We start from the raw sequence: 20,336 nt of genomic DNA on the forward strand, positions 1-20,336 counted from the left end.
ACCAAAAAACTGCATATACTGAATAAATTTTACCCTTAAAGTCATTCTTCCCAAGTGTGGAGAAGCACTGTCTTTAAGAAAATCTATTTAGCAGCTTTCATGCCATTGATACTCGCCACACCTTCTGGTCTGATTTGTTACTAAGAAACAAACATTATTATGTTTTTAAGATGCCTGCTGCTGTGTATTAGCTCCAGTGCATATTTAACTACACGGCATCTGGCATGTGCTGCATTTAGAAAATCCACTTCGTAGGGAACCTTTATGAAATATTAACTCCTTTCCTTAAGGGGGTGTCGAACGTCCTATAAAGGGAAACCGTGGCTTGAAGAATAATTTATTAAAGAGAGTGGCTTCTCTGGCTAGGCATCATTTATTATATTTCTATATGCAGGTTTATTCCTTTGTAAATGTAAGCAGCAGTGAATAGCATTCGTTATTTCCATTCTTCTCTATCATTGCAGAGCAGAGCTGTGTCAGCTATAATGGGCAATAAATTGCTCATGAAGGGCATAGCAATAGTTTCATTACAATAAATATAGTTTTACTAGGATGACTGTATGTTTATATGGGGAAATATGTGAATAATTTAATAAATTCATTAAGACTTGGATCCGTGAGTGCCTATTGAAATACGTTTTGGGAGATGCACCCTGGACATATACATATACACACACACATGTAATTGTAGTAATACAAACATATGTAAGCATTTTAAAGTAATTCAAATTTAATGGACTGTTGCTCTGCACTGGTAAAACTGGTGTGCCTGCTTCAGAAACACAACTATAGTTGTATAGTAGTTTATAAATAAGCTGCTGTGTAGCGATGGGGTCAGCCATTCAAAGGAGAAAAGTCTCAGGTTGCATAGCAGATAAGCTCTGTAGAATATTATGGTGTTCTACAGAGCTTCTCTGTTATCCACTATTTAACCTGTACCAATCAGGCTTATATCATTGCCACACAGCAGTTTGTTTACATATGCAAAAGTATCAGATCAGTTTTACAAGAACCGGGCAACACTATCTTATATTTTAATATTTTTTAACAACATTAAATGTGTGGTGTAACTGTTCCTTTATGTGCATTTGATCCTGTTTGTTAGGAATAAGTATGCCATGGCTTATTGTATTTTGCCCATTAAACAGTGTAAAGTGGGGATAGTTGTTGTTGAAGAGATTTTTATGGTGTAGTTTACACCGTGTACATTGCAAATAATTCATTCTGCCATTTAAAATTTTCTTTTTGAACCAATTAATGTATTTTTTGAGTTATATGATTGTTATGTAGGCAGCCATTTCAGGTTATTGTGCCTGGTCCAGTGCTTTTCAGAAAGAGCCTTCACATTGGTACTGCTTTCAGATAAGCTATTGTTTCTCCTACTTGTAACAGGAGGTGTTGTGGCTTCCATAAGCAAGACTTGGATTTCTACTATTGAGTGCTCAAATCTACCACTAGGTGGGGCATTTTTAGCAATGCAGGTGTCAAGAAGTTATCATCTTGTTACCTTCTGTAACAAATTAAAAGTTAAATGAACGATGAATCACCCCTTTAAAGTTATGCTTCTGTAAAGCAGCTTTAAATTCTTGACCTACTTTGCAAGGCACATGTATAAGAGAGTTTGCACCATCAGAAATAGAAGAGATATAGACACACACACAGTCTATTTATGATGGTGCACACTACCCTATACATGTGCCTTGCAAGTGTGCGCAGTTCTATCTATCTTTCTTCTATCTATCTTCCTCCTATCTATCTATCTATCTATCTATCTATCTATCTATCTATCTATCATCCATCTATCATCTGTCTATCATCTATCTATCTGTCTGTCTATCATCTATCTGTCTATTATCTATCTATCTATCTATCTATCTATCTATCTATCTATCTATCTATCTATCTATCTATCTATCTATCTATCTATCTGGCTATTGTCTTATCTATCTTCTATCTATCTATCTATCATCTATCTATCTGGCTATTGTCTATCTATCATCTATCTATCTGGCTATCTATCTATCTGGCTATCTATCTATCTATCATCTATCTATCTATCTATCTATCTGGCTATTGTCTTATCTATCTTCTATCTATCATCTATCTATCTGGCTATTGTCTATCTATCATCTATCTATCTTCTATCTATCTATCTGGCTATTATCTATCTGGCTATTATCTATCTGGCTATCATCTATCTATCTATCTATCTATCTATCTATCTATCTATCATCTATCTGTCTCTCTGTCTCTGTCTCTCTCTCTGTCTCTCTCTCTCTCTCTCTCTCTCTCTCTCTCTCTCTCTCTCTCTCTCTCTCTATCTATCTATCTATCTATCTATCTATCTATCTATCTATCTATCTATCTACAGAGAAATGTTGCCCTTCTGTTAGTAACAGTGTTTGATTGGTCCATAGTGTATGATAACTAGCAGCAATTATAATAATGATGTCCTGATAAAAATGCTCTTTGCCTATTCTCTCCCAATCTCAAAGTAATCAAAGCCAGTACCACCTTCTCGCTTCTAATAGCAACAACTGAGTGGTAAAGGGAACATTTCATATTTAAATGGACGAGTTGAGCTTTTTAAGTAGATAATGTTCCCTCTTGTGATTAACTTTCCCACATTTTGGAGTACACCACCAAGTGGCAGGTGAGGCCATTGTCCATAAACCCTGTCCAGGTTATATGCAATTTCCACAAGTATCCATCTCTCTTAAACCAACCGGGGGATAGCTCCTGCTAGCATAAATAACTCATTATGATTTCTGTCCTAACCACTTGTCATTGTGAGTCATCATGGGGTGTCCAGACCTCAGTTTCTAACCTTTTCATTAATAGTTTTTTTTTTTTTCGATCCCCAGGCTTCACCAAATGTTTTATATGTGTTTTCACAATGGTTCCTGAGAGTAAATCACAACCAGTCCAGAACAATTTGGATGAAATGTTCTAGCACATTGAATTTCAGTTTGACATAGATGCTAAATTGCAGTAATGTAGTTACAGGTATGGGGACCAGAATCCAGACCTGTGGTTTTCCAGATAACTGGTCTTTCTGTAATTTGGATCTCTTTACCTTAAGTCTGCAAAAAAAGAATTTAAACATTAAATAAACCTGACAGGATTGTTTTGCTTCCAGCAAGCATTAATTATGTCTTAGTCGGGATCAAGTACAAGCTACTGTTTTATTATTACAGAGAAAAATAAATAGTTTTTAATTATTATTACAGAGAATAAGGAAATAGTTTTAAAAAAATTTAATTATTTGATTAAAATGGAGTCCACGCGAGATGGCCTTCCCGTAATTAAGAGCTTTCTGGATAACAGATCCTATACTGTACTCTCTGGTGCCTGGGAGGCACCGGACCTAAATACATCCCTGCATATGTTCATCTTTGATCGTATTATGATATTATAATGAAAAACTCATTCTACATTAAGAAGGATTATTCAAGGAACAGTTCAGTATAAAAATGGATAAACTGCTAGGCTGTGCAAAATTTAAAAATGTTTTCAATATAGTAAGCCAAAAAAGTAATGTATAAAGGCTGGAGCAACTGGACGTCTAACATATTTTTCAGCTCTCTTGGTTTCCACTGACTGGTTACCCTGGTGACCAAGCATAACCAATCAGTGACTTGAGGGGGGGGCACATGGACCATAACTGTTGCTTTTGAATCTGAGCTGAATGCTGAGGATCAATTGCAAACTCACTGAATAGTTATGTCCCATGTGGGCCCCCTTCAAGTCGCTGACTAACTCAGAGTTAGAGAGCTAAAAAGCAGGAAGTAGAGTTCTGTTCTGTTCGACATCCAGTCACTCCGGCCTTTATAACTAACTATATTAGAAACATTTTTTTAATTTAACACAGCCTATCTATCCAGTTGTTTTTTTACACTGAACTGTTCCTTTAAGAGTTGAGAAACATTCAGTGAAACAACAGATCTCTGATAAAAAGAAAAGCCCTTGTACCTTTTATTTATTATTCACCAAAGAAGAAAGACTGAATATTACACATTCATAATCCTGCAGATCAGCAGCCAGGCAGATTATTTGCATGATTAATACCAATGCAAATGCATTCTCTTCTGTTTTTATTCCTAATATCTGCCATTTATTGAGCAGGGAAACAGAATTTTGTAAATAAAGGCAGTCTGCAGTAGATTGAGCATATCTTGCTTAAATAGCGATTCCTGTAGCTCTTTCACAAAAACTGCTTTAAAAAAAATAATAAAATCTTCTCTTTACAGCTGAATAAAAAGAAAATTGTGATTCAAAAGATGTGACTTTAAATATGCCAAATGGAAGACTTTTTTTTTTTTTCTCCATCCGAGCTAATAGCTCTGTCTTCTCCTTTACAAGATCTGAGCATTTCTAACGTTGATTCTTGAGTACTGCCACCTCCTCATTAAACATTCATCCGCTGAAGCTTTTTACCGCATAAAAATTTCATCAAGTTTCGCCTGACCTTTAAAAAAAAAAAAACAGTCAGAGGAAAAAAAATGAAATAAAGAAATAAATAAAGGTCGTTTCCTACATAGCAACTTGTGCAATAGGCAAGATTTACCTAATTATGTGCCCAGACGTTGGCATTTTCTCCATTGCATGTTATTCATCTGCATGAGGAATATGAATCCTAAACTCCTATAGACAATATATATTTCTGTGCTAGTGAAATTCAATGTACCATAAAACTATTTAGCACAATTAACAAAGTAATCCCGTAGTTTCAATTAAATGGGTTGTTCGCTTTCAAGTTAACTTTTAGTATAATGTAGAGAGTGATAGTCTGAGACAATTTACAGTTGATTTTCATTTTTATTATTTGTGGTTGTTGAGTTATTTAGCTTTTTATTCAGCAGCTCTTCAGTTTGCTGGTTTGGCAAAATTACCCTAGTAACCATGCATTGATTTGAATAAGAGACTGGCATATGAATAAGAGAGGGGCTGAATAGAAAAAGGAGTAATAAAAAGTAGCAATACATTTGTAGCCTTACAGAGCATTTGTGTTTAGATGGGGTCAGTGACCCCCATTTGAAAGATCGAAGGCGTCGGAAGAAGAAGGCAAATAATTCAAAAACTAAAAATAAATAATGAAGACCAATTGAAAAGGTGCTTTGAAATGGCCATTCTATAATAAACTAAAACTTAACTCAAAGGAGGACTACCTCTTTAAAATACCTTAAAAAAATACCCAAAAACTGAAAATGCTTAAAAGGAATGACCGTATAATGTAGTGTTGCCCTGCACTGGTAAAACTGGTGTGTTTGCGTAAGAAACTCTACTGTAGTTTATATAAACAAGCTGTTCAAGCACAGGATACACAGTAGATAACAGATAAGTACTACTATAGTTTATATAAACAAGCTGCTGTGTAGCCATGGGGCAGCCGTTCAAGCACAGGATAAACAGTAGATAACAGATAAGTACTACTATAGTTTATATAAACAAGCTGATGTGTAGCCATGGGGCCGCCATTCAAGCACAGGATACAAAGTAGATAGCAGAAAAGTACTACTATAGTTTATATAAACAAGCTGCTGTGTAGCCATGGGGCAGCCATTTAAGCACAGGATATTGTTACGATCAGAATCCCAAACCCAGAACTAGCGCCAATCTCCCAGTCGCGACCATAACAACCACCTTTCACTTATGGAGGAGCGGACCAGAGAGAGAGAGTTCTGGGCAGACAAGGGAACCGATCGTCGTGAGTAGAGCGGATTACAGGAACGGGGTCAAGGCACAGGCCGGGTCGATACCAATCAGGACAGGCAGTACTGATTCAGGAGACGTAAGAGTAGTCAAAGACACTAAACGTCACGCGCCTCAGCACATAAATCCTGAAGTGGACGAGCGTGCGTCCCATAATCTCACAGCAACAAATGCACACAGAAGACTAAGGCTGCAGGAATCCCTGCCGCCCCACTAGAGCACCAGGGCTTCTCACAGATACACAGTAGATAACAGATAAGTTCTAAAGAATCCCATTGTACTACAACAGAGCTTATCTGGTATCTGTGGTGTATCCTGTGCCTTTTCTCCTTTTTCAGCTTTGAATGGTCTTTGTAGATAACAAGTTTTTCGAATTCCAAGCAGTGTCATTCTGTGGCTGCTAAGGGTGATGGCAGATGGGGAGATAAGTCGTCTAGTGACAAGTCTTCTCTACTGTTGGTGACTAATGCAAAATGCCTTCCCGCCTGTAAGAATATGAATCGCCGGCTGGATGGCATACAAATCGCTTTGGATTTCCAAAGTCACCCGAAGTTGCCTCACAAAGGAAACTTCAGGCGACTGATCCAAAGCGATTCATATGCCATCCCGCGGGCGATTCCTATTCTTGCCGGTGGGAAGGTATTTCGGGGAGATTAGTCACCCTCAGTAGAGAAGATTTGTCCCTGGGCAGTCAATCTCCACGTGTGCCAACACCGTAAAGCAAATAAATTGCTGTCTTGCATAAAAAAGGGCATCATCAAGGGATGAAAACATAGTTTTTCCTCCTTATAGGTGAGGCCTCATCTGGAGCATGCAGTGCAGTTTTGGGCTCCAGTCCCAGAAGGATATAAATGAGCTGGAGAGAGTGCAGAGAAGTGCAACTAAACTGGTTAGAGGGATGGAAGATTTAAATCATGAGGGTAGACTGTCAAGGTTGGGGTTGTTTTCTCTGGAAAAAAGGCGCTTGCGAAGGGACATGATTACACTTTACAAGTACATTACAGGACATTATAGACAAATAGCAGGGGACCTTTTCACCCATAAAGAGGATCACGTACCAGAGGCCACCCCTTCAGACTAGACGAAAAGAACTTTCATTTGAAGCAGTCTAGGTAGTTCTTTAGCGTGAGGACAGTGAGGTTGGGGAATGCACTGTCAGTTGATGTTGTTATGGCTGAGTCTGTTATTCTTTTACGAGTGGCTTGGGTGATTTCTTGGACAGACATAATATCATAGGCTATTGTGATACTAAAATTTACAGTTAGTATAGAATTGGTATGTGTGCAAAAGAGTGTATTGATGGATCAGCGTCAGTGTGTGTATGTATGTGTGCTGAGTTTCATTTGGAGTGGTTGAACTTGGTGGACTTTGGTTTTTTTCAACCCACTCTAACTATGTAACTATTTAGTGAAGGCCAACTGAAAAGTTGCTTAGAATACTAACATCTAACCACCACCTTATCATATCATATGTGTGGATATGGGGGTATGGGCACCTGTCATGGGAAAAAAAAAATGTTCAAAATGAATCAGTTAATAGTGCTGCTCCAGCAGAATTCTGCATTGAAATCCATTTCTCAAAAGAGTAAACAGATTTTTTTATATTCAATTTTGAAATCTGACATGGGGCTAGACATTTTGTCAATTTCCCATCTGCCCCATGTCATGTGACTTGTGCCTGCACTTTAGGAGAGAAATGCTTTCTGGCAGGCTGCTGTTTTTCCTTCTCAGTGGGACATGGGTTTTTACTATTGAGTGCTGTTCTTAGATCTACCAGGCAGCTGTTATCTTGTGTAGGGATCTGCTATCTGGTTACCTTCCCATTGTTCTTTTGTTTGGCTGGTGGGGGGAAAAAGGGAGGGGGGTGATATCACTCCAACTTGTAGTACAGCAGTAAAGAGTGATTGAAGTTTATCAGAGCACAAGTCACATGACTTGGGGCAGCTGGGAAATTGACAAAATGTCTAGCCCCATGTCAGATTTCAAAATTTAATATAAAAAAATCTGTTTGCTCTTGTGAGAAATGGATTTCAGTGCAGAATTCTGCTAGAGCAACACAATTAATTGATTCATTCTGAAAATATTTTTTTCCCATGACAGTATCCCTTTAATTTTAAACAAATTATAAAAAATGTTTTTTTCCCCCCTGTCATAATAAAACCGTAGCTTGTAATTGATCCCAACTAAGATATGATTAATTATTTTTGGAAGCAAAACCAGCCTATTGGGTTTATTTAAAGTTTATATGATTTTCTTGTAGAAAGGTATGAAGATTCAAATGAAGGAAAGATCTCTTATCCGGAAGACCCCAGGTCCCATTCTGTAGTGGCATCTTGAAGAGTGGGCTTCATCTACTTTCATTAGCAATGAAAAGCATATACAATACAAAATCCTGGTCTGAAGTGTGAAATGACCTTTTGGCAAAAAAGCCTTTTCTTTAATTATTTTCATTGCATCATTCTACAGAACATATAAAATTAGGAGATTTTTAAAACATTTCATGTATTCCCTTCCATTGGCGCAACTCGTTATTTAGCTTTGTTTTTGGACTAAACTATTTCCTAGCCAATAATTCTATTTTAACGGACTTTCGGTACAGTTCAAAATCAAGGATAGGAATCTTGAGGGTGATTTCCATCGAAACCCTTCCCTCCTTGTAATATCCATATCCGTAACCAAGTATCTTGCCAGTTTCATATCAATACGAAATTGCTGCCCCCAATTCAGAAGGGATTGAGTACTGCAGTAAGGCAGAAACCTGAAACTCTCCTTCCTCTAGTCTTTTGGAACATTATTGATATCTCGCAAGAATCTCTTTCTTAACCTTTATCAAGCTTGGAGGTGTGATAGTGCAGCACTGACACAATAAAGAACAATGCAGAAATTGTTGAGTACCCAATCCTAAAATCAGCTTGGATCAGGTTCTGTGTAGCTGCCAGAGAATGTCTGGCTTGGTTACTGTCTCATTCACACTCCTGAGTGCCCAGTAAAGATACAAAGGTTGTGTTTAATCGTTATTTTATTCTGCTGAGCTGTGTCTAAAGGGTAATGTTTTGGCACAGAAATGTAAAAGCAGAATGTGACTCTTGAGAAGGCAACCTATTAAATCTGACCTTCGTGTACTTTGATGGGACACTGTGACTGACCTTTCTCTATTTTAGCCCAGATTGTGCCTGCTGGTTGAGTTTAAACTTCCAGTCAGGATTGATCTATTGGATTCTGTTCAGACTGTTTCTGTTTCTATTCAGACTACAGATGTCTTTGTGACATATCCTGTGAAAGAGTCACTGCGCTGTTGCGTTTGGCTGAACTTCATATTAAAAAAGAAAAAAGAAAAAAATTGTAAAACTCCTGTTTTATTTGTTTAACGTCATACGTATTCAAATGGTATACATACTTGGGATGCACTGAATCCAGGTTTTGGTTCGGAATTCGGCCAAGATTCGTCCTTTTCAGCAGGATTCGGCCAAATCCTTCTGCCAGGCCTAACCTTTCGAGAAGGATTCTAGGCATCCCTAATACATACTCCGAACCTTTCGAGAAGGATTCTAGGCATCCCTAATACATACTCTTATATCTATCTATCTATCAATCTATTTGTCTATCTCTCTATAGCCCCAAAGGAGGAGCACTCACACAAAAATATACTGTCTACCTGGATGCTAGTAACAAATAATGAAAACAATGTATAGCTTACAAAATGCAGCCCAATAAAAAATGTCAGTCTCTTAGAATATTTCTTGCCGACCCCTTCACAGTCTCTCAACCGTATGTAAATCCAAAAAACAAGCCTATATATGCCCCCAGAAAGGGATATATATAAGAAGCGATCAGCGCCTGTGGCAACAGAAATAAAAAACAGACATAGCGCAGTATGTTCACAATGTGAAATATCACCCTGTGCATACACTGGATGGTAAGTAGATGTGTTCTTCCCTTCTCCTTTAAATGGCCACTTATAAGGGTGTAGAGTGGCAATACAGGTGGACAGAAGAAAGGAAAGGTATTTTTTTCTGTGAACTTTCCTGTGAAATGGAATGTGTATTCCGAAGATGCAGATGCCTTCACCTTATATATAAAAAATGCCTACTTACAAACCACTGCCGTGGTATGGTGTATTTAACATGAAGCTCTTTCAAGTTCCTCCTTCAGCGTTCACCACTCCTTCCGAGTTTCTCAGCAGGAATACAAATCGATAATAGTATAACACCGTTTATTTAAAACATAATTAAAAACAATTAAAAATTCTCACTCACATTTCCCTTGCGGGTTTTTGCGCATTGAGTCCAAATAAAAGTCTTTCTGGGGTCCCCCAAAGGCAATCCTGTCCGCTCACTCCAAATTCTTGCCAGCTTGCTTCAGGTGCCTTGGTCTGGATTGTTGTGTCCCCCAAACTCTGCCTAACGCGTTTCGCTGGGTGTTACCAGCTTCCTCAGAGACGCCTCTGAGGAAGCTGGTAACACCCAGCGAAACGCGTTAGGCAGAGTTTGGGGGACACAACAATCCAGACCAAGGCACCTGAAGCAAGCTGGCAAGAATTTGGAGTGAGCGGACAGGATTGCCTTTGGGGGACCCCAGAAAGACTTTTATTTGGACTCAATGCGCAAAAACCCGCAAGGGAAATGTGAGTGAGAATTTTTAATTGTTTTTAATTATGTTTTAAATAAACGGTGTTATACTATTATCGATTTGTATTCCTGCTGAGAAACTCGGAAGGAGTGGTGAACGCTGAAGGAGGAACTTGAAAGAGCTTCATGTTAAATACACCATACCACGGCAGTGGTTTGTAAGTAGGCATTTTTTATATATAAGGTGAAGGCATCTGCATCTTCGGAATACACATTCCATTTCACAGGAAAGTTCACAGAAAAAAATACCTTTCCTTTCTTCTGTCCACCTGTATTGCAACTCTACACCCTTATAAGTGGCCATTTAAAGGAGAAGGGAAAAACACATCTACTTACCATCCAGTGTATGCACAGGGTGATATTTCACATTGTGAACATACTGCGCTATGTCTGTTTTTTATTTCTGTTGCCACAGGCGCTGATCGCTTCTTATATATATCCCTTTCTGGGGGCATATATAGGCTTGTTTTTTAGTAACAAATAATGTAAGATCTGTTGAGTAGTGTACCGTGGGATTATCTCTTTCTCTCTCTCTCTCTCTGTCTATCTATTTAAATACACAGATTATTATGACTTTAATGACTTTTTTATAAACTGAGGAGATTCAGTTTAGAAAAGTTGTGTTGTTAATGGTCTTTAAGATGATAGTATAGGGCATAAATCAGTCTGTGCCATGCATTCCTGTATTTGTATTGTACACAGAACTGGGTTTCACTATTGCCTTCAGTGCATCATCTGTTTATGTCCACAGGGTTCGTTGTTCTGTTGAGATCTAGGTAAGAAGCTTCATCAAATGCAAACATTAAGTAACATAGATATTACTGTATATAGGAAATAATGTGTATATAGAAAGCACTAGGGGATCGTTATAATGCTTTTACCTTTACTGCCCCCCTGTAATTAGGGTATTTTTATATAGATAATAAGCCCTTCATTTATGGAATGGAGTGCCATCACGCTGGAGGTTTAGATTCTAGCCGGCGGGAGGCAGTTCGGGGAGATTGGTCACCCCGAAAAAGAGGTGATTTATCATTGGGCGACAAAATCTCCCTGAATCTGAACGTGTGTCTCTACCCTAAAAGTCTTTTAGCGAGCATGCGAGCAGGTAATGAGAGCAGAGTTGAGGAGTAAGTCATTAGAGGAACATAGCAAGCAGTTTGGTGAGTTTCTGGAGATGATTTCAGAGATGTAGAGTGGGGCAGAGTTATGGAATGCTATCAATGTGCTCATTGATGTGAATTATATTCTGAATGGCAGTGAAAGTCATTGCAGGGATTGGCAGAATGGTATGGCAGAGGTGTATGAGTTTAGCAGCAGTGACATATTGATACTGTTTTCATCCGAGAGCTGCACCTGTACTTAATGTGCTTGTGTGTGTTTTTTCAGGGTCATTAGACCAACACAGTAGATTAATTTAATTTATATAAAAATGCTTGCTGTAATTATCGTAAAAAAACCCTTCTCAGTCTTAGAAACCCTTCATCCATAAAATCATATTCTAATGACTTGCGTACTTGTAATGGAAAATGTGTAAGAAAGAGATAAGTACATGGAGCTCCTCAAAAATGCCCAGAAGAGCATCATTTAAAAATAATTGAGAATGAGAATTTGAGCTATTCTTGTTATTGACTTAATGAAGTGTGTTGCTCAATTAAGATGTGATGGATCTTATAACGCACTTGTCTCTGTGTGTTTGACTGCTCATCAGCAAATTGATGTCTTAATATTAGGACTTTTTTGATAGGATTTAATCTTGCAGCCCTAATTTTAGCTGGTAATAATAAATGTCCCTGGAAAGCTCTTCTTTTATGATTAATAATACATGTTTGAGAATTCTCCCTCTGACGTTCATTTTTAATGATTCATCCCTTTATCTTTTGGATCTTCACAGCGCAGACTTGGGGACGCAGCTAAGAAAGCGATCGGCAAGCTGACCACAAGGACTGTCAAGAAAGGGGATAAGGTAAGTGCTATAGTTATACATAGTCAAGTTATAATATATGTTTAAGTGATGCATTGAAGCTTCTATGCTATGTAAAAAAATGCTCCCCCATTGCATTAGCGCGGGCGACAAAACCTTGAGGTGAGCGATATTGTGCTAATCCAGTTGTTTGACCTTCATGCCAAATAATTGGATAACAATGACGACAATACCTGCCTAATCAATATCTGGCTGTTTTTTGCAGTCTGGGCAGGCCAGTCGGAGGACCTCCATACACTGGCAGATAAGCTGTTGTTTAGAGGGCCTGAATTGTCTGCTGATATCTGCCTGCCATGGGTCTTGATGCCTGGGTGCACGGTAGACTTTTGGAAGGTTTACAGCACCTTAAAGGAACAGTTCAGTGTAAAAATAAAAACTGGATAAATAGATAAATTATTTAAATAATTTTTAAGTAGACTTAAAGGGATTCTGTCATGATTTTTATGATGTTGTTTTTATTTCTAAATTACACTGTAAATAATCCACTCTACAATATAAAATTGAATTTGTGAACCAGCTAGTGTATTTTTTTTATTGAAATTTTCAAAAAAGGGGGGATACAGAAAGGAAGGGAAGGGGGAACAGATAAAATAAAACAAATAAAATAAAATTACAGCAGCAGTCGTGACTTCACACTCTGAACACAGTCAAAGAGCAGCAATATATGTACCACACAGTTATGGCAAGGTTAACATATGTGTCTCCATCCAGACACCCCATATCCTATCAAATTTTTCAGGTTGCCCTCTAGAGTGTATTTTTTTTTTTAATGTGTTCATTTGCCTGGTCATGTGCTTTCAGAAAGAGCTAGTACTTTAGGATGAAACTGCTTTCTGGCAGGCTGTTGTTTCTCCTATTAAATGTAAATGTGTCGCAGTGGCACCTGGATTTTACTATTGAATGTTATCTTGTGTTAAGGAACTGTTATCTCGTTACATTCCCATTGTTCTGTTGTTAGGCTGCTGGGGGGGAGGGAGTGGGTGATATCACTCCAACTTGCAGTAGAGCAGTAAAGAGCGACTGAAGTCACATGACTGTCATAAACTGTCAATATGTCTAGCCCCATGTCAGATTTCAAAATTAAATATAAAAAAAAATCTGTTTGCTCTTTTTAGAAATGGATTTCAGTGCAGAATTCAGCTTGTGCAGCGCTATTAACTGATGCGTTTTGAAAAAAAAAATGTTTTCCCATGACAGTGTCCCTTTAAGGTATGGAGATCCAAATTGTGAAAAGGTCCCATACCTGTACATTGTACTTGATCCAAACTAAGATATAATTAATCCTAATTCGAAGAAGAACCAGCCTATTGGGTTTAATGTTTACATGATTTATTAGTATACTTAAGGTAAGTAGATCTAAATTATGTAGATCCATTATCTGGAAACCCCCCTGGTCCTAAGCATTCTGGGTAACAGGTCCCATACCTGTATAAATAATTTCTGATTCAGGGTTCTGGATTCAAGCAGAACTTGGTCCCATGTGAATAAATCCATTCAGTAAGAAGGTAGGGTTCAGGTGCATTGGCCCAGACCTACAGCACAGGGAAATGCGAATATGGTGAAACAAAAGACATGAGAACTGAAACAAAAATGTTGCCACAGACACCCACAAACAATTGCATAGGTGCATAAAAAAGCATTGACTTTCTGTGCTGTACAGATTGGATGCCATGGCATTCCAAACTGCAGCTGCTGTACTGACTGTATTATGACAATGTTCTGCCTTAGCTTTCTTTATTTAAAAAAATATAATAATCTGGTAACATAAGAATGAATTGAAACCAACTGGCTCATCTAGAATGGGAATCCTTAATTCTTCTTAACATCATCCTTATGACATCCCAATGGCCATACCTTGTATTCGTTTTGTGAACATCTCTATTCTAGGGCAAAAGCTATTCAATTTCTTCTGCATGTTTTGAGAAGTCATACATTGAATGATTGGTCTTAAGGGAAATGTTCCCTCTAACAAACATTTTTGAGGCCAGTGCACACAACAAATTGTGGTGCATACAAAGAATTTTAAGTGAAAACTTATTTTGTATTCTGACCTGAGCACAGTTTTTCAAAACTGTGCACACAAAAGTTGAGAAGGAAACTTACCACTGTAAGCCTCCAGCCACGTCAGCAAAGATGCTTCATGTAGAGGCCTTCACCACCTCACCATGCGGTGTTGCCATTGGATGCAAGCTGCTTTCTCTGAGTAGGATGTACAGTGGCTGTTGGTTGCTTCGGAGGCATATGACAGTGGCTGTGCCCTTGTCTTTCCTTCCTGGGATCTGCTCTTGAGACATATCATTCTTTTGGAGGATTTTTTTTAAGTAAAAAGCTTAACAACATGAGGCCAGTGCAGGCACGATAAAGAGGATGGGTACAATAATGAGGTTCTTGAATGAGGCCAGTGCAGGGACGATAAAGAGGGTGGGTACAATAACAAGAGTCTTGAATGAGGCCAGAGCAGGCAGGATAAAGAGGATGGGTACAATAATGAGGGTCTTGAATGAGGCTAGTGCAGGCACGATAAAGAGGGTGGGTACAATAACGAGGGTCTTGAATGAGGCCAGTGCAGGCACGATAAAGAGGATGGGTACAATAACAAGGGTCTTGAATGAGGCCAGTACAGGCACGATAAAGAGGATGGGTACAATAACGAGGGTATCAAACACTGTATTATCTGGAAATGATCCTTTATTCCAGCAGCCAGATACAGGTAGTACAAGAAGCCTTAGGTCCCAAGCCGTCTGGATATTAAATCTCATAGATGTTAATTACCCGATAGGCAGATGATGATTATTAGAAAGGAGACATGACCAGCCTTGCTGGCTGTAAAAAATGTACACGCTGATATAAGCTCCATCCTAAACTGAACACGAGCATCCCAACATTGATGGAGAACAATGTCACTTAGATGTGGCTACATTTTTTTGGGGTCAGTCTATGTGCCCTCTCACTAAATCTTGATGAGCCATTTGTATCTGGTCTAGAACCAGTGTTTTTCTTTTAATTAAAGGCATACTGTAGTAGGAAAACTTGTTTTTTTCAAAATGCATCAGTTAATAGTGCTACTCCAGCAGAATTCTACACTGAAATCCGTTTCTCAAAAGAGCAGATTTTTTTATATTTAATTTTGAAATCTGACATGGGGCTAGATATATTGTCAGTTTCCCAGCAGCCCCCAGTCATGTGACTCATGTGTTCTGATAAACTTCAGTCACTCTATACTGCTGTACTGCAAGTTGGAGTGATTTCGCTGGCTCCCTTCCACCCCCAGCAGTCTAACAACAGAACAATGGGAAGGTAAGCAGATAACAGCTTCCTAACACAAGATAACAGCTGCCTGCAATCAATAGTAAAAGCCAAGTCCCACTGCAACACATCCAGTTACATTGAACAGGAGAGTGAATTATTTGCAGTGTAAACAATGTAATTTAGAAATAAAAACTATATCATAAAAATCATGACAGAATCCCTTTAAGCAGTCACAAAAAGCTATATTTACTGCTTACTGAACATGCATAAGGGCTCATACTCACCAGTGCTTTGGGCTGCGTCCTGGTCAAATGCGTTCAGCCACGGGGAAGAGCAGGCCCAGACCAATTCTTCCTTTATGGGCTGTCCTTCGCAATGGCACATGTAAGCGCAGAACACATGTGAAACACAGAATGCAGAACATTAAAGAAATGTCTGTGTCTGGGCTGCACTCTTATGTGACTGCTGTATCATCATTGAATATTTCTATAAAATGGACCTTTATGCTAAATGGGTTGGAGAACATACACTAACTGTCAATTTTTGTTCAGGAAACCGATCCAGACTTCGATCACTGTGCTGTCTGCATCGAAAGCTACAAGCAGAATGATATTGTTAGAGTGCTGCCGTGCAAGTAAGTGGATAATTCATAAAGCATGTCTCCCGCCTGGTCCCCTCTTAAAACTGCAGCATGTTTTGTGTTTAAGGCTTAGGTTTGGGGTAAGGCCACATATGTCAACCCCTAAACTGAACCCTGGTGGTTGACAAATGTTTTATAGATATAAATGGTTTTAAATAGGGATGGGTGAATTGTTTCGCAGCGGAAATGACGCCCATAGACCTGAATCTTTTGCAAAGGATTCAGGGGTTCGGCTGAATCCAAAATAGTGGATTCGGAGCATCCCTAATAAAAACCATGTGTACTGCCAAACAGAGCCTCCTGTAGGCAGCCAGTCCACATAGGGGCTACCAAACAGCCAATCACAGCACTTATTTGGTACCCCAAAAACATTTTACATACATGTGTTGCTCCCCAACTCTTTTTACATTTAAATGTGGTTCATGGGGGAAAAAAGGTTGGGGCCCCTGCAATGGGGGTACTTGTGAGTCACTTTAATTTGTTTATTTTATTTATTAAGGGCTGTCCAACTGGCGGCCCGCAGGTGTGGCCCCCACATGAAAATCTGCCTGCTATGTCTGTTTACCATGTGTATAATTTTAAAGGTATCACTACAGATATTAACTGGCCCCTGCATTGTTAACACCTCAAATGCACACTATAAATTCCTGCATTGTTCACACATGTAATCCCCCCCCTGCATTTTTCACACTTGTAACACCTCTATTGTTCACATGCCTAAAGCCCTGTACTGTTCACACCTGAGACCCAGACTGAAACTGCCCACACCTCATTCAAACTGCTTCAGGGGCACCAGCATTGTGTCGCTGTATGTAGTACATCTTAGAGTGGTCCTGATAGGCTTCCCTGATTGCTCTGCTCTGCCTTACCTATGCTTCCTCTGCATGCCCTATGCTCCCCATATGTGCCATACTCTGCCTGCCCTATCCTTCCTGTGTGTGCCATACTCTGCCTGCTCTGTGCTCGCTGTGTGTACCATACTCTGCCTGCCCTATGCTACCTGTGTGTGCCATACTCTGCCTGCTCTATGCTCTCTGTGTGTTTGTGTGTGCCATACTCTGCCTGCCCAATGCTCCCTGTGTGTGCCATACTCTGTCTGCCCTATGCTCCCTATGTGTGCCATACTCTGCATGCCCTTTGCTCCCTGCGTGTGCCATACTCTGCCTGCTCTATGCTCCCTGTGTGTGCCATACTTTGCCTGCCCTATGCTCCCTGCATGTGCCATACTCTGCCTGCCAAATGGTCCCAGTGTGAGGCATACTTTGCCTGCCCTATACTTCTTGTGAGTGTCATAATCTGCCTGCCCAATGCTCCGTGTGTGTGTTATACTCTGCCTGCCCAGTGCTCCCTGTGTGTGTTAAACTCTGCCTGCCCAATGCTCCCTGTGTGTTCCATACTCTGCCTGCCCAATGCTCCCTGTGTGAGGCATACTTTGCCTGCCCCATGCTCCCTGGATGTGACATACTCTGCCTGTGTGTTCCCTGCTTTGCCTGTGGAACATATGCCTGGTATTTGTTCTGGGGGTTTGTTAGCATTTGCAAATTATTGTTAGTGGCCCCTAAGGTGTTTAATCATGTGCTGGAGGGGAGGTTGTGTTATCCACAGGGGAGGAGGAGGAGGAGGCATATGGATTTAAGGGTATGTCTCAAAGGGATACTGTCATGTGAAAACTTTCCTTTTTCAAAACACATCAGTTAATAGTGCTATTCCAGCAGAATTCTGCACTGAAAGGAGCAAACATATTTTTTTATATTTAATTTTGAAATCTGACATGGGGATACACATATTGTCAGTTTCCCAGCTGCCCCAGTCATGTGACTTGTGCTCTGATAAACTTCAGACACTCTTTACTGCTGTACTGCAAGTTGGAGTGATATCACCCCCTCCCAGCAGCCTAACAGCAGAACAATGGGAAGCTAACCAGATAGCAGCTCCCTAACACAAGATAACAGCTGCCTGGTAGATATAAGAACAGCACTCAATTGTTAAATCCAGGTCCCACTGCGACACATTCAGTTACAAATAAGAAACAACAGCCTGCCAGAAAGCAGTTCCATTCTAAAGTGCTGGCTCTTTCTAAAAGCACATGACCAGGCAAAATTACCTGAGATGGCTGCCTACACACCAATATTACAACTAAAAAATACACTTGCTGGTTCAGGAATTAAATTTTATATGGTAGAGTTAATTATTTGCATTGTAAACAATGTCATTTAGAAATAAAAACTACATCATAAAAATCATGACAGAATCGCTTTAAAGGAGAACAAAACCCTAAAAATGAATATGGTTAAAAATGCCATATTTTATATACTGGACTTTTTGCACCAGTTTAAAGTTTCAGCTTGTCAATAGGAGCAATGATCCAGGACTTCAAGTTGTCACAGGGGGTCACCATCTTGGAAAGTGTCTGTGACACTCACATGCTCAGTGGGCTCTAAGCAGCTGTTGAGAAGCTAAGCTTAGGGGTCGTCACAAATTATCCAGCAGAAAATGAGGTTGGTCTGTAATATAAGCGGATGCTACAAGGCTGATTATTAAATTCTGATTTTAATTGCACTGGTTTCTGTGCTGCCATGTAGTAATTATCTGTATTAATTGCTAATCAGCCTTATAATGTGACATTTCTATTCTATGTGTACTGTATATTGTGAGTGGGTCCCTAAGCTCAGTAAATGACAGCAGCACAGAGCATGTGCAGTGAATCAGCAGAAAAGAAGATGGGGAGCTACTGGGGCATCTTTGGAGACACAGATCTTCCCTGCTAAAGGGCTGTGGTTGCCTTGAGCTGGTACAGAAGCTTAAAACATCATGTACAACATTTCTAACCTACTTCTTTAGTTAAGCTTTTGTTCTCCTTTAAGGTAGCAGTACTGGCATTGGATTGATCGTGGATCTATTTAGTTTGCACCTAAATTGTATAATGTCTGAAGCTGCTTATTGTACTCCCAACATCAAAGTATTTACTTGTGCTGAGCATACCTTTTGACTGATGTTATTTTGACTTATGTTTTTGTTATTTCTTCAGCTAAATAGGGCAAACATGGAAACTGAACCTACTCCATGTTTGGTTCTTACTATGTAGATAATGTTATTAGCAGTGCAATGATAAACTCCCTGCACAATGAATTTGGCACAGGAAGAGGTCCTTGCAGGAGCTTGTATAGTGGAAGTAGAATCCACGTGGGCCGGGTCTGCTGCCTGATTACGGTTACCTGCAAGTGTGCGTCACGGGTGCAACGTCAATGTGTGCAAAAACACAGCTGGTCCACACTTTGGGTGTTGCGGGTGACCTGCAATTTCAAGTTACCTGTCAGGAGCCCAAAAGAAAACATTTTCCCAGCTATTTACACCACTGCTGGTTGACATTTTATGGCTATTTCTAATAGTGATTTCTGTTTTTTTCTAGGCACGTTTTTCACAAAGTATGTGTGGATCCCTGGCTAAGTGAACACTGCACCTGCCCCATGTGCAAACTAAATATTCTGAAGGCCTTAGGAATTGCTGTAAGTAAAGCTGCAGAAAGAATTAATGGTTCATTATCTGTATTCATATCTGTTTCTACCATGTAGAATAGGCATGTGCCAAAAGGCATGATATAGTTTTGCCCATTCTTTTAAATTATTCAGATCAAGTGTTAAAATAAGGCAATTGCTGATTTTAACACTTGATCCCGCTATTTAAAATCTGCGTATTTACTAGGAGAGGACCGGGGAAAAATTTGTTCCCACCCTGCCTCTCAACACAAGAAGCATGTTTCCACTTGCCTTACATGAAGGGCTATGGCAGATCACAGGGAGCTTTCAAATGTTTTGTTGTCCAAGGCTAATTAGTAGCTTGGGAGGCATAAAACACCCCATTCAAGTTTATGGAATTTAACTTTATGTGATGGTGCAGTCATGTCTCAGATGACTGTCATCTGTAAACGTGGCAGTTTATGTTTCCAAGCAAATGCACCAGTGCTTGAAAGCAAGTACATAGAGACTGGACTTTGACTTTGTTGAAAATTTTACAAGATTGAGACTGAATGATCCTTATTACCCACACAGAGACTCTGTAGAGCAAGGAGAGGGTAGAAATAATGTATATTTTTTTAGTACACGTTTGTGATCCATTGTCCAGAAAGC

General features: G+C 39.5%; 1 protein-coding gene across 4 annotated transcripts in view; it reads left to right on the top strand.

Moving 5' to 3' along the window:
• Positions 1-20,336, top strand: part of rnf130.S (ring finger protein 130 S homeolog) — a 139,758-nt gene that overhangs the window by 76,860 nt on the left and 42,562 nt on the right. For all 4 annotated transcript variants that reach the window (XM_041588024.1, XM_018254939.2, XM_018254938.2 and 1 more), the window contains exons 4-6: positions 12,231-12,302; positions 16,121-16,203; positions 19,619-19,715. In XM_041588024.1, the coding sequence (XP_041443958.1) occupies positions 12,231-12,302; positions 16,121-16,203; positions 19,619-19,715 (252 nt within the window). The remainder of the gene's footprint in view (positions 1-12,230; positions 12,303-16,120; positions 16,204-19,618; positions 19,716-20,336) is intronic.

The sequence above is a fragment of the Xenopus laevis genome, chromosome 3S, assembly GCF_017654675.1.
Source record: "Xenopus laevis strain J_2021 chromosome 3S, Xenopus_laevis_v10.1, whole genome shotgun sequence".
NCBI lineage: Eukaryota > Metazoa > Chordata > Amphibia > Anura > Pipidae > Xenopus > Xenopus laevis.